The sequence below is a fragment of the Acinonyx jubatus genome, chromosome A3, assembly GCF_027475565.1.
Source record: "Acinonyx jubatus isolate Ajub_Pintada_27869175 chromosome A3, VMU_Ajub_asm_v1.0, whole genome shotgun sequence".
Taxonomy (NCBI): Eukaryota; Metazoa; Chordata; class Mammalia; order Carnivora; family Felidae; genus Acinonyx; species Acinonyx jubatus.
Genome location: NC_069388.1, coordinates 313,787 through 326,435, shown reverse-complemented (window position 1 = coordinate 326,435; position 12,649 = coordinate 313,787). Strand labels below are relative to the sequence as shown.

General features: G+C 57.0%; 1 protein-coding gene across 2 annotated transcripts in view; it reads left to right on the top strand.

The window, feature by feature from the left end:
* Window positions 1–12,649, top strand: part of MYT1 (myelin transcription factor 1) — a 66,776-nt gene that overhangs the window by 26,427 nt on the left and 27,700 nt on the right. Inside the window, exons 3-7 of one of the 2 annotated variants that reach the window (XM_053199649.1) lie at window positions 431–485; window positions 1,475–1,505; window positions 7,699–7,761; window positions 8,449–8,696; window positions 10,253–11,188. In XM_053199649.1, coding sequence (XP_053055624.1) covers window positions 431–485; window positions 1,475–1,505; window positions 7,699–7,761; window positions 8,449–8,696; window positions 10,253–11,188 — 1,333 coding nt within the window. Of the gene's footprint in view, window positions 1–430; window positions 486–1,474; window positions 1,506–7,698; window positions 7,762–8,448; window positions 8,697–10,252; window positions 11,189–12,649 lie in introns of those variants that run through there. The other variant, XM_027046572.2, reaches the window with a different exon arrangement.

Below are 12,649 nucleotides of genomic sequence, written 5' to 3'. Positions count from 1 at the left end.
CCAGTGGGTGACCTGCTATGGTGCCTTAGCACCTGCCACCCCCAGTGAGTGCTGGGTGGAACCCTCAGCCTTGCCAGGAGGCCATATTCTATGAGACCCTAACATTTATGAAGAGCTGGTGGGTGGGGTAGGGCTCCTGCCTGAGGTTCCTGCTCGGGTGTGTGTGGGGCAGTGGGAGGGCTGGGAGCAGGAGGCAAGGGATGCCCCCCCACCTTGACTGGTGGTCTCTGTCCTGAAGCACCTCCCCTGTACCTGTTGCTCCTGGTCTCAGGCCTCCCCCTCCTCGGAGCCCACTCCTTGTCTTTCTGTGTCACAGATTCACCTTCACCAGTAAAACTTGAGCCAGAAAATGGCTGGAGGTCCAGTGTGGCCCTCGAGGGGTGGTTCTGTGCTGGGTTTCGGTTAACATCACAGTTGTTTTTGCTTGCAGATGAGCTTAGAACATGAGGATAAGCGGGCTCGTACGCGATCCAAGGCCCTCCGAGGTGAGTGCCGTCCCCTCCCAGCTGGGTCTGGCTGTGAGTCCCAGGCCCTAAAGCAGTAAATGTCACTTTCCTCAGGAAAACAGAACCCCACAGTGATGACCAGGCCCTGGGATGCTCCTCCCCTTACGCTGGGCAGTTGGGGTCCATGGTGTCTGGTGGCTTCAGGCCTCTTCAGCCTCAAGGTGCCTAGGAGGGCTGCTGTGGGGCCCAGACAAAGCTGCCTGGGGTGGAGGTGAGGAGGCAGGCAGTCCCATAGAGTGGGGAAAGCAGAGCTCGCCCAGCAGACCTTTCTGTTTGGAACTGAGATGCTGCCAGGCTCCCGTCCCCAGCCTCCTTGCCTCCCAGGACGTCAGTCTTGGTGCTGGATGGCCATGGGCACTTGTCAGATTTAACTGGCAGTGGGGTGGGAAGACAGGGAGCCAAGGCCCTGCTGAACCCTTGGCCAGCCTCACCTTCCTGACTCCATGAGCACACACGGGCCAGGGCTGCGTGTCCCCGTGCGTGGGTGGCCTTCACGGAGGGGCTAGAACACTGAGCTTCTCAGGTGAGCTGCCCAGTTGGACCATGGTGCATGTTGCCCCCGGTGGCCTACATCACTGAGGGACCAGCCGCTCGGCCCATCTGTTCTCTCTGTCCAGCTTTATCTGCTGGGTCAAGTTTCCTGCTGGAAGCGGACTTCTAGCTGCAATTAGAGAAAGGGAAACCATCCTGGCCCTGAGGGCCCAGAGAGCCTGTATTAGGTGGGGCGTCTGACCCAGTCTGCAAAACTACCAGCCACTCATGGGGAGAGTCTGGCACAGCATCAGGTTAGAGGTGGCAGCTCGCTGCACTGGACCCTGCAGGACATACCAGGAGGTCAGGAAAGGACGGGGTTCCATTCTCACTGGGATTGCCTCCACTTTTTATTCCATTTGTGCCATGAGGGCGATGTGCCTTTTCAATTCGGACTCCCACATGTGTTTCCCTGTTTCTCTCTTTCTCTCACCCAGTGCCCCCAGAGCCCACAGGTGCCGACCTCAGGTAAGAAAGGCTTTCTGCTAGCTCCCAGCATTGCGCATGCCTGTGACCCCGAACACCCAAAATGTCCCACACTGGGCACTTTGGACTGACCAAGCACACCCCTGAACCCCTTTCCTCCTCGCCATGAGTCCAGCTATCTTCACCTTTCTCGGCCCTCCCTCCACCTCTGTCCTGGCCCTACCATGCAGCCAGCCTCGACACAGGGGCACAGATACGCTCGCATCTGGTCACCACCAGGCCCTGGTAGTCCCCACGGTCCCCAGCCAGAAACAAGGTGCTGTGTTAGAGGGCTCTCACAAATGCTTCTGTGTCTGGTGGTTTGGCCAGAGTTGAGGAAGCTGGCTGTCCAGGTCCCAAGTTTTCCGCTGACTCTAGATGCAGACAGTGTTTTTGTGTGTTGGTGATCTTGTAATGGCTTAGCCCTGTGACTTTCCAGATTCTAGGTCACGTCTCACAAGGCATGAGCACCCTGAGGAGGAAGGGAGGACAGCCTACTGCGGAGATTTGCTGGGTCAGGGCAGAAGGGCCAGGCTCTCCTCCCCAGAGGTCGACTTGCCCTCACCTGCTTGCTTCTGTCCTGGGCTCGGCTCCTGGGGCTGTGGGGGGTGGGGGTGGGGGAGGCCAGAGAGAAAGCCACCCCAGTGCTTGTGTGTAAGGACTGCTCCCCCAGCACCACCCACACATCCTTTGGACTCGCGACTCTGTGGGCCTGGGCTCTTCTGGTGCCAGCCCTCAGTGCTGTTTTGTTCAGACAGCGCTGATGACGTCCTGCAACCAACCAAGAAAATCAGCCCCTAGTTCTCCCCACCTTTTCTGAGGAGGGGTAGTGCCAATGTGTTCTGGCTCAAACACGAGAGAAGAAAGGGAAGTGATGTTGTTGAGGGTCCCAATGTGTCAGGTGGGCACCAGGGGCCCCATTTAATTTTCACAAATTTCCTGTGAGACGAAGCCAGACTTGGACTGCAGCTGAGGTCACCTGCCAGAGGCTCATCCTTGGAGGAAGGAAGGGCTCCAAGCCCACCCTCTTTCCAATAGCAGCTCTGGTGCTGAGCACACCACAGAGCCCCCGGTGCCCCCCGCACCCTGAGACAGTGGGCAAGGACTGTATCGGCTTGGTGCTCTGTCCATGCTCAAGGGCCACGGGTGACAACCACACCCCAGGGGGGGTTTCTGTGATCTTCCAGACTCCCAGCTGGGGACAAACAGAACAGTCTAGTTTCTGAGGGTCAGTGATGTGCCTTCCCTGCTCTCTCTGCCACCAGCCTGGAACAGTTCTTCCTACGTAACTGCATCAATCCAGGGCATCAGCGCTTCTCAGTTCTTAGGGGGAAAGATTCTCACTAAACTGAACAAGCCTGGGGCCAGGACTGTCATCGTCATCTTCTTCTTCTATTTCTTCTTCTGAATTTATTTTTATTAAAAAGTTTTTTTTCAATGCTTATTTATTTTTGAGAGACAGAGAGACAGAGCATGAGCAGGGGAGGGGAGGAGACAGAGGGAGACACAGAATCCGAAGCAAGCTCCAGGCTCTGAGCTGTCAGCACAGATCCTGACTGGGGGGCTCGAATGAACTCACCAACTGTGAGATCGTGATCTGAGCCGAAGTCAGACACTTAACCGACTGAGCCACCTAGGTGCCCCGTCTTCTCCTCCTCTTCCTCCTCCTCCTTCTTCTTCTTAATGTTTATTTATTTTTGAGAGAGAGACAGACAGAGCGTGAGAGGCGGAGGGGCAGAGAGAGAAGGAGACACAGGATCCAAAGCAGGCTCCAGGCTCTAGGCTGTCAGCACAGAGCCCAATGTGGGGCTCAAACTCATGGACTGTGAGATCATGACCTGAGCCAAAGTCAGACGCTCAACTTACTGAGCCACCCAGGCACCCCAGGACTGTCTTATTCTTCACCAGACCTGTTGATGAGTGGCTTTTGCCAGCCAGGGAAAGGAGAGGACCCCAGAGTGTCCCAGCATCCCTCTAACTGTTGAGGCTATAAGTTGGTAACAGAAAGGAAGGGGCACAAAAGGAGGCCACATACTCAGAGCCCAGGTGTGTGGCGATCTCTGCTATAGCTGCACAGCATAGTGTTGCTCTTAGGACACGGTTCCCAGGGCTATTATTGTCCTGTTTGTGAAGTGGGGAAACCGAGGCTCAGAGGGCTAAAGTTTGTCCAACCACAAGAGCTGAATCACACACTCCACTGCTCAAAGCCCTAGCCTCGGTCACAGGGTGGGAGGGTGAGGGTGGAAAGGCAGCCAGACCAGGCTGATGGAAGCTGCACAGAACACGCTTTCCCTGAGCACAGGGTTAGCTTGCTGGAGGGGAGGTGCCCTCTCTGATGTGTGGGACAGTGGATGGATGCTCAAAGGGGCAGGGGCACAGGGCGAGAGCTGGTTTCCAGGAGGAGGTACCACTTCCCCTGGGCCGTGTGACGTTCAGTGGGGACATCTTCAGGACAGTGAAGGGGAGGAGGCTGGGCATAGCACCTGAGGAAGCTCTGGGGTTTGGTAATAGCAGTTAATTTTGGCAAGAGGTGAAGTTACGGCGGCAGTTGGAAAGGCAGATCCAAAGGGCTAGGTATTCTCTCATAATTCTGCAATACCAGAACCAAAAATGACTCTGAAAATAGATTTGTTTTGAAATATTCTCAGAGAGGACCCAGCCAGTGCATGGGAGAGGGTTGCGTGAGCACCTTCATTTTTTATGTGGTCTCAACCTATTTACTTGGTGATAGTGAGACCCTTATATTTTTTAGTGGGGAAACTAGGGACAAACGCATTGATGTCTGCTAGCAGCAAGGTCTTCGGCAATTCTTCCGGTTTTGGGGAATGGCTGCTTGGAGTGAAATGGAGGGGTCTATGCCAAAAAACTGCCCATGTCCTGCCGGGAAGGTGCCAGTCACTCCTGTGTTCACAACCGTGCACCGGCCGTGAGCTACACGTGGGGTTGTGATCTGTGGTGCCCTCACGGCTCTCACCCCTTTATTTGCACGTCAGCCGCCCTAGGCACCTTTGCGCCGCAAGAATGGGCAAATGCTGCAAGCCAGGACTTCTTCCCCCTCTGGCATGGCAGCGGCTGTGCTGCACAAGCAGAAGAGACCCCCGTCCTGGTGAGGTGTACACGAAAGATGCAAGCACAGGGAGAGAACTCGCTGGGACCTGGAAGAGAAACGTTGTGATGTTAGACGAAGTCATGCAGCATCACTGGAAGGGGGGCTGCGTTAGGGTGAAGCTCCACTTGGGGGCTCGCCACATGGATGAGGGAATGATGCCTCCCAGAACTTGCTGCCATCCCCTGCTCCGGTCTGTCTCTTCCCCAGCTCACGCAGAGCTCCTAGGAAGCTGCTTGTTCTCGGGGCAGTGGCATGGCGGCTGTTGTGATGAGAGCAGAGCAGAAGGTTGGCCAGGAGTGGGTGAGGCTCTCATCGCCTTCTCCTGCCTCTGGAGCCCACTTTGCTGCTCCGTGCCCTGAAGTTAATACCGAGCACCCAAGAGAGAGCAAATGGATCTGGTGTTTTTCCCCTTCACGTTAGTAAAGAACCAATAGACACTTCATTTGTGTCTTGGTCTGGGCCCATCTGCCGTCACACAACCTCAGAGTGACTCTGCTAGAGGCGACGGCTAGTGTGAAGTTGGGGCACCCAACTCCTCTGCAGACGGAAGCGGTTGGACCCCTTCTGGAGCCGCCTCCAGGTTCCAGGAGAGTTGCCCATCTGTCACCACTGCACCCTGGTTCCCGCCCAGCCCACCTGACCTCGGCTGAGGGCCTCCTGTGAGCCAGTGGTCAGCTCCTGCCTATGGGACAGATGGGAGTGGGGGCGGAGTTCTCCACCTGTCTCCAGGGGGCTGGAGGGAGGCCAATCCCTTGGAGGAACGGGAGCTGAGTGTGGGGCTCCAGCTGGGATCTGGCTCCTCCTGGCCTCGGCCTCGGCCTCGACTTCCCTTGACACCTGTTGTCTACGTTCAGACACCTCAGAGCGGTGGCCCGGACCCTGCTCAGTGCTGACTGTGAGTAGGCAGTCTGTGAGCCTTCCTGACCATCTCTCCATCTCTGCCACACTCAGGGAGCCTGGGGGGTTCAGGGACAGGGTTTGGCTGGGTCTTCCTCATCCCACATGCTGGGAAGAGGCTCCAGATGCCTGGAGCTGATGCTGCTTCCACACTCTGGCCCTGAGCACCCTCTGGGCCTCAGTGACGCCACGCTGGGGAAGCTTGTAGGGGAAGCTGTGTGAACTGGGAGGCATAGGCTGCTGGCATCACAGCCCCTGGGCTTTGGTCAGGTCTCACATTGCCCTTGTTGGACGTTCCCTTGGCTGCTGCGTGGGGGGCAGGAGCGTGGGGGTTCCAGCCTCTCCTCCCAGAGTGGCCCTCACCTGTTCCACACACGTGGGTTCCCAGCCTATCCTGCTCCGTTTAGGCTGGAGGCCAGGACTCTTCTGAACTGGCGGGTGGAGGTGTGGCTTGGAGCTGGTGACGTGTTTGGGGGCAGTGCCAGTGGCCTGCAGGCCTCCACGGCAGCTGTCACATAATTGCCTGATTAACTCAGTGATTAATCGGCTAATTGGGACCTCAGCTTCAAATCCCCAATAACAAGGACCTTTTGTGAAAAGTCTCAAAGCTAGCTCTTGAGAGAGTGAAAGCAAGCATGGGGCATAGATTTTAGAATAGACAGGCTGGGGGCAGCGCTAAGTCCTGTCTGTCTGGAAAGGAAACCCACAACGAAATGTGGCATGTCTTCCCTCCCTGTCTCCCATTCTCTACCCACTTCCTCCCTTTCCTCCTTTCCCCTTCTTCCCTTTCTCCTTTCCTTTCTAACTTTTAAACGCATGAAAACCAGCACTGAGATCAGCCATGGTGGCCATGGGCTGCAGGGAGGGCCTCAGGGACACTGTTGCTTCCCCTTGCTACCCCGAGGGCTGTTGGTGAGCTCAGGGTGGGTGGGGCTCTGTCTCCACAGACTGTTCTGTTTCTCCCCGACCGGTTGATAAGTGTGGCCTGCGTGGCTACTTGGGCCCACAGTGCTCTGCAGTCAGGTCCGTGATCAATCAAATTAGAAACTATCAGGTGTGCCTAGACAGAAGTCTAGGGCCATGCCCCTTCTGGGGCCCACCCCGTCCTTCCCTCGCAGGATCTGGGAAAGCCTGATCTGCGGTGGGGAGCTCTGACCCCGTGATGCCAATCCTAGACCTAAAACCTAAAAACAAGGTCTTCCTGTCTTGGGCACCTGGGGATGGCCCCTCCCAGGAGGAGCTCAGGTGCCCCTCCTCTGGGTGATCTCCCATGCTGTCTCTGTTTCTCCGGGCATCAATTTGCCATTCCGGACAATGAGGTGATGGCAGCTACTTGCAGTCTGTGGCTTGTAGATGTGCTCAGCAGCCCACAGGACCGTGGCCTCGCATGGAGCTGACTCTAGAAGAGGGTTGGGTGGCGTACCCTGTGCCCACGATCAGAAGTTTCCAGAGCTTTCTGTGGTTTGGTTCAGTGGGGAGACAGATGACAGTGGAGAGTAGGGAACTCCTGGGGGCTGCACCTTTAACCGCATTTCCTGGCCCCCGGGGGGGAAGCACGAGGCCCAGCAGCACCCCCACCCACATCTTACGGCAGTCTCTGGGTCATCAGCCTTCCTGGACTCACCTTCCTGCACCAGGCTGCAGGTTCTGGAGGAGGGTCGCAGCTGGGGGCCTGTAGCTTGGGCCAGGCCTGGATATTTACAGAGAGCCGTTCCTGCCTGGAGGTACTTGCTTACTTTGCCAGGCCAAGGGCATGCCTGGCAGGGGCTGCAGGCCTCACAGCACCAGCGATGGCCATAGAGAAGCCCAGTGTTTCTGCTCTGCCCTTGGGCCAGCCTCAGGTGCTGGTTCTGGGGGCTCCACAGAGGGTCCTGTGTCCCAGCTGCTTGGAAGCCTGCAGTTCGCCTGCAGTGGGAAAGACTTATCCACAGAAAAAAGAAGCCATCTAGGAGGCGCCGATGTTGGAAGTCTTGGTCTCGTACATACAGATCTTTAATTAAACACACTCATAAAATTGTAATGAACCATTCGTTTATTTAAATGGGGTGAGTTATTTCATTAATTTTTAGCAAACTGCAAGCAGCCATTCTGAGACGCACTGTTTGGAGACAATCTTCTGCTCCTCAGGGTGAGGGCCTGGGGTGGGCGGGTCCTTCCACTGAGTGACCAGTCCTGCTTGTCTCCCCCCAGCTGCCCCACCCCAGGGTGCACCGGCTCAGGACACATCCGGGGCAAGTACTCCAGGCACCGCAGGTAAGGTAAGGGGGTTCCTGGGAGAGATGTTGGGCTGCTGGGGAGCTGGAACCCCACTCCTGGCCCTTTGTAGATCTAGAACCTTCCATTTCCACCTGCGGCTGCTGAGGCCGGTGTGGTCATGGCACGTCATACCGCAGTCTCTCTGTTGGGGGCTGTAAGGCTGGATGAGTCCATGGGGGAGAGCTCAGAGCAGACCTCATACACACTGATGACCCAAATGACCTGGTTGTCACTGTTGTCATCCTGGGGTGTCAGCTTGACTTCAGTGGGTGAGGGTGTGCAGGGTCTGGAGGTGGAGAAGGAAGGGCGCCGGGGACCCTGCTGACCTGCTTGGTGGGAGGAAGCGGGCTGTGTCCGACAGAGGGTGTGAAGCAGAGCTGCCTGGGGCCAGTCCCCTCCTCCTCTCAACAGGGGGTGCCGTTGGGATGGGACTGCTGAGGTTAGGTCTCATGAGAGAAGCAGGAAATAATCTAAGTTTTTAATGTGGACAATTAATGTAAAATTTTAAACACATCAGCCTGCCAGTCTTGAATGTGGGGCTTCTGGCTTGGGTTGGTGATGAGACGCAAAGACAAACTTTCACAACAGGGAAAGGGGTTGCGGAGGGTGAGGGGAGGAGCCGGAGGGAGGACCCCCCAGGGGGTGTTGACAAGGTGGCCCCTGGCCTGGTCTCCTTCCTCCCAGTTTGCAGAGCTGCCCTCTGGCCAAGAAGAGGAAGCTGGAGGGTGCCCAGCCAGAGCACCTGGTGTCCAAGCGGAAGTCCCACCCCCTGAAGCTGGCTCTGGACGAGGGCTACAGTGTGGACACCGACGGCAGTGAGGATGCTGAGGTGAAGGACGCCTCTGTTTCGGATGAATCGGAAGGAACTCTGGAGGAGGACGAGGCTGAAATGTCAGGACAGGAGGAGATTCATCGTCCTGAACCAGCTGAAGGTGCTTTGTGGCTCTTTCTCCCCTGAAATAAAGGGCGCTTAGTGTGGCCCTGGAGAATCACAGCCTGTGAGTGGGGAGGGGGCCCACTCTGAGTTAGTGAAAGGGCTGCCGAGGAAGCCATTCCTGAGAACAAGCGAGGTCTTGTCCTGACATTTGTTGGGGCTTCCTGGAGAGGGGCTGGTACAGGGTGCTTGGGGGGTCTGTGGGCGCATCTCTGTGTGAACACTGTGTGCATGACTGTGGATGTGTGCCTATGTGCATATGAGAGATGGATGGACAGATGGACATGGGCTGTGCGTCTGTGCTTGGGGGAGGGTCTCATGTACAGCAGAGGGGGATAGACCCCACTCCACTTGGCGCTGGGAAAGCATAGCCTGGGGGTGGGAGTGAGGGGTCTGCTTGGCATCAGATGAGATCTGTGGGGGTGCCCAGGGAAGCCCGGAGTGGCAGGGGGAAATGAAGGGATTCCTTGTTTCACTTTCTTCCCTGTGGGGCTCAGCAGCACCAGCGTCGTTGGGGCACCCAGACTTTGGCAAATGCTGGTGTAAAAGTGTCCATGTCCCCCGAGAATACCGGCAGACTACAGAACCCTGGGGGTGGGACTGAGACCTGAGGTCCAAATCCCCCAGCACCCCCCACCCCAAAGCTGCCTGTGTCTTCTGAACCTGCAGGGTCTGAGATGGAGCTTTATTTTGTTTTGGAGCCAATTCAGGGAGAGTCCTTACACCCACCTCCCTCCCAAGTCTTCGGTTGTGTCTCAAGCGGCGTGTGGCCCCAAGGGCTCTAGGTAGAAAGGACTAGCTTGCCTGCTTTCTTACCGAGGAGTGAGTTTGGGGTCTGGGCACCGGCCCTGGCTGGGCTCCTCTGGGAATGGTCAGACAGCAGGGCTGGCTCCTGTACCCTGGACACTCCTGCCGACTGTCCTCCAGGGCCTGTGTGTGGCGAACACCTGCTACGTCATAGCCATGGCAGTTAAGAGGTTCAACTTTGAGTCTTTTGAAAACATAAATTCATTTAGTACTTGTTAATTATGGAGCAATTAAAAAAACCCGATGGTGCGGGGCGCCTGGGTGGCGCAGTCAGTTGAGCGTCCGACTTCAGCCAGGTCACGATCTCGCGGTCCATGAGTTCGAGCCCCGCGTCAGGCTCCGGGCTGATGGCTCAGAGCCTGGAGCCTGTTTCCAATTCTGTGTCTCCCTCTCTCTCTGCCCTTCCCCCGTTCATGCTCTGTCTCTCTCTGTCCCAAAAATAAATAAAAAACGTTGAAAAAAAAATTAAAAAAAAAAAACACCCCGATGGTGCTTTAAGGTCCATCTTATGAGATGCAGGTTTACTTGATTTGAGAAAGTAAACATCGAGGGGAGGACCATTAGTAAAACATATTGGAGTATTCCTCAGCTTCAAAGACAGCAGTGACTACTCCATCTAGGACTGAAAATAAGTTCACCGTGTCTCCAGGTCCAGGCAGAGGGGCTGGCAGAAATGACCACAGCCCCAGGCTGTGCTGGGACAGCCTGCCTCTTGTGCTCTTCACACTTGTTTCCGATTTTGTGCAGGAAGGAGCCCTGTCAAGCCCCACTTCGGATCCAACCCCATCAGCAGCCCCACGGGCCCCACCAAGGGCAGCTACAGCAGTTATCAGGAGATCATCGCCACTTCTCTCCTAAATTTGGGCCAGATTGCTGTAGAGACGCTAGTTGGGGAGGATTTGGGTCAGGTGGCCAAGCCGGGCCCCGGTGTTGTGCACCTGGTGCAGGAGGAGGCCGAAGAAGGGGCCACCAGTGATGAGGGGGAGAAGGATGTGTTCATCCGGCCAGAGGATACAGAGGAAGTCATGGAAGTCACCAGGGAACGCTCCCAGGAGCTGGGTCCCCAGTCTGGGGAGGGCATGGTCAGCGAGGAGTCAAGCAAGATGAAAGTCAACCTGGGTAATGAGGAGGAGGAGGAGGAGGAAGAGGAGGAGGAGGAGGAGGAAGAGGAGGAGGAAGAAGAGGAGGAGGAGGAAGAGGAGGAGGAGGAAGAGGAGGAAGAAGAAGAGGAGGAGGAGGAGGAAGAAGAGGAGGAGGAGGAAGAAGAGGAGGAGGAGGAAGAGGAGGAGGAGGAAGAGGAGGAAGAAGTAGCCGCTCCCGATGTGATCTGTCAGGAGGATGCCCCCCATGCCCCCACCCAGAAGGCCCCGGAACCCCGGCACCCAGCATCTCCCAGCCCCAAGCCCGAGTACTCTGTCATCGTGGAGGTGCGCTCTGATGATGGCAAGGACGAAGACTCGCGCTCCCAGAAGTCTGCAGTCACTGATGAGTCAGAGATGTATGACATGATGACACGTGGGAACCTGGGCCTCCTGGAGCAGGCCATTGCCCTGAAGGCTGAGCAGGTGCAAGCCGTCTGCGAGCCAGGCTGCCCACCCACCGAGCAGGGCCAGCCGGGCCCTGGTGAACCGGGCAAGGTGGTGAGGCCTCTGGATGCCGCACGGAAGAACTACTGCAGCAAAGGTAGGGCTGGAGGCCCGGGCCTGCACACCCACCCTTAATGCCTCCGTCCAGGGTTGTCCCCAGCAGGCATGGATGCGGGCTGAGTGAGAGGCATGCTCACACTTCTCACAGAGGGCGATCCAGAGACAGACACAGGGCTCCAGGTGGGAGGAGGAGCGTGGGAGGGACAGTGAGCTGGCCCCAGCACCTCAGGCACAGCCCGGGGGGCCTAGCTGGGTCATGGAGAGACACAGGCAGACCCTGGGGGGGACACACCTGGGTCAGGAAGAGACTCAAGTGAGCCCTGGGGAGCCCCAGCTGGAAGACAGGTGGGGACACAGGGCCCAGATTTTCTGGGAATCCTCACGTGAGACAGGCCTGGGGCAGATACTGAGGGACACAGCTCTCAAGGGGACACACTTCAGAGTGGCACAGGTGTGGGGGACAGCTGCTTGGGAGCCCAGATTCAGGCCAGCACAAGTCTTGAGGGAACACAGACACAAGGAGACCTAGGTAAATGTGATACACATTTAGGGACAGGGTGTTGAGGCCTGTGTAGGGTATCAGCCTGAGGGTGGTGGGCTTGGGGACCACAGATCAGGGCGGATATTGGTGGGACACTATTGGGGAGTGGCATGGCTGGGGGACACAGGCAGAGTGACAGCCCGGGTGCAGGTGTTTGGGTGACGCAGGCCTGTGGGACATTGGGGGGACCCAGACGCAGGGTGCCTTGCCTTCAGGGGTAGAGTTGAGGGCGCGGGCCCAGGGGACAGAGCCTCAGGGTGAGGCAAACAGCGGCGCTGGAAGCACCTGGCAGTGGGCGAGATGCGACTGATGGCGAGGCACCGCCACAGCGCGAGCCCGGCTAGAGCCCGTGTGGCAGCAGTAGCAGCTCAGGAGGCAGGCTCCGGGGATCATTTGTGATGACCCTGCCTGCTAGGTTGGTGAAGGTCCAGCTTCCTGCCTGTTTGAATGTGAAGAGGAAGAGCCAGGGGTCCTGCACTTTCGAACCCGCTCGGGTTTCTGCCTCAGCTGGGGTGGGCATTCTGAGTGTGGTTGTGTGAGTTCTGTGTTCTCCCCAGGGGAACCGCTCCACCTAGGAACTTCTCTGGGACACTGGCTGTGCTCTGGGGATCATCTGTGTCCTGGCAGGTGTTCCCTTCTGGCCCCCACACTCAACAGTGACCTCTCTGGGCTTGCAGAGCCTAGGTGAGGTCAGCAACTGAGCTTTGAGTTTAAGTTTCTGCCCAGGCATTTATATTAGTCCTGTGGCTTTGGGCAAGTTAACTTCTTTGTCCTCGTCACTTTGTCAAATCCAAAGGACATATCCTGGCAGGGACCTCGTCACATCTTTCACCTCTCTGTGCAGAGGCTGGACCTCAAGGCATGGGGGCTCTTGGAGGCATGGCCCCACCCTGAGTCAGTAGGAGCAGGGAAAGAGGGCACCAGCTGCTACCTGGGTTGTCCTCTTTAAAATGCTGC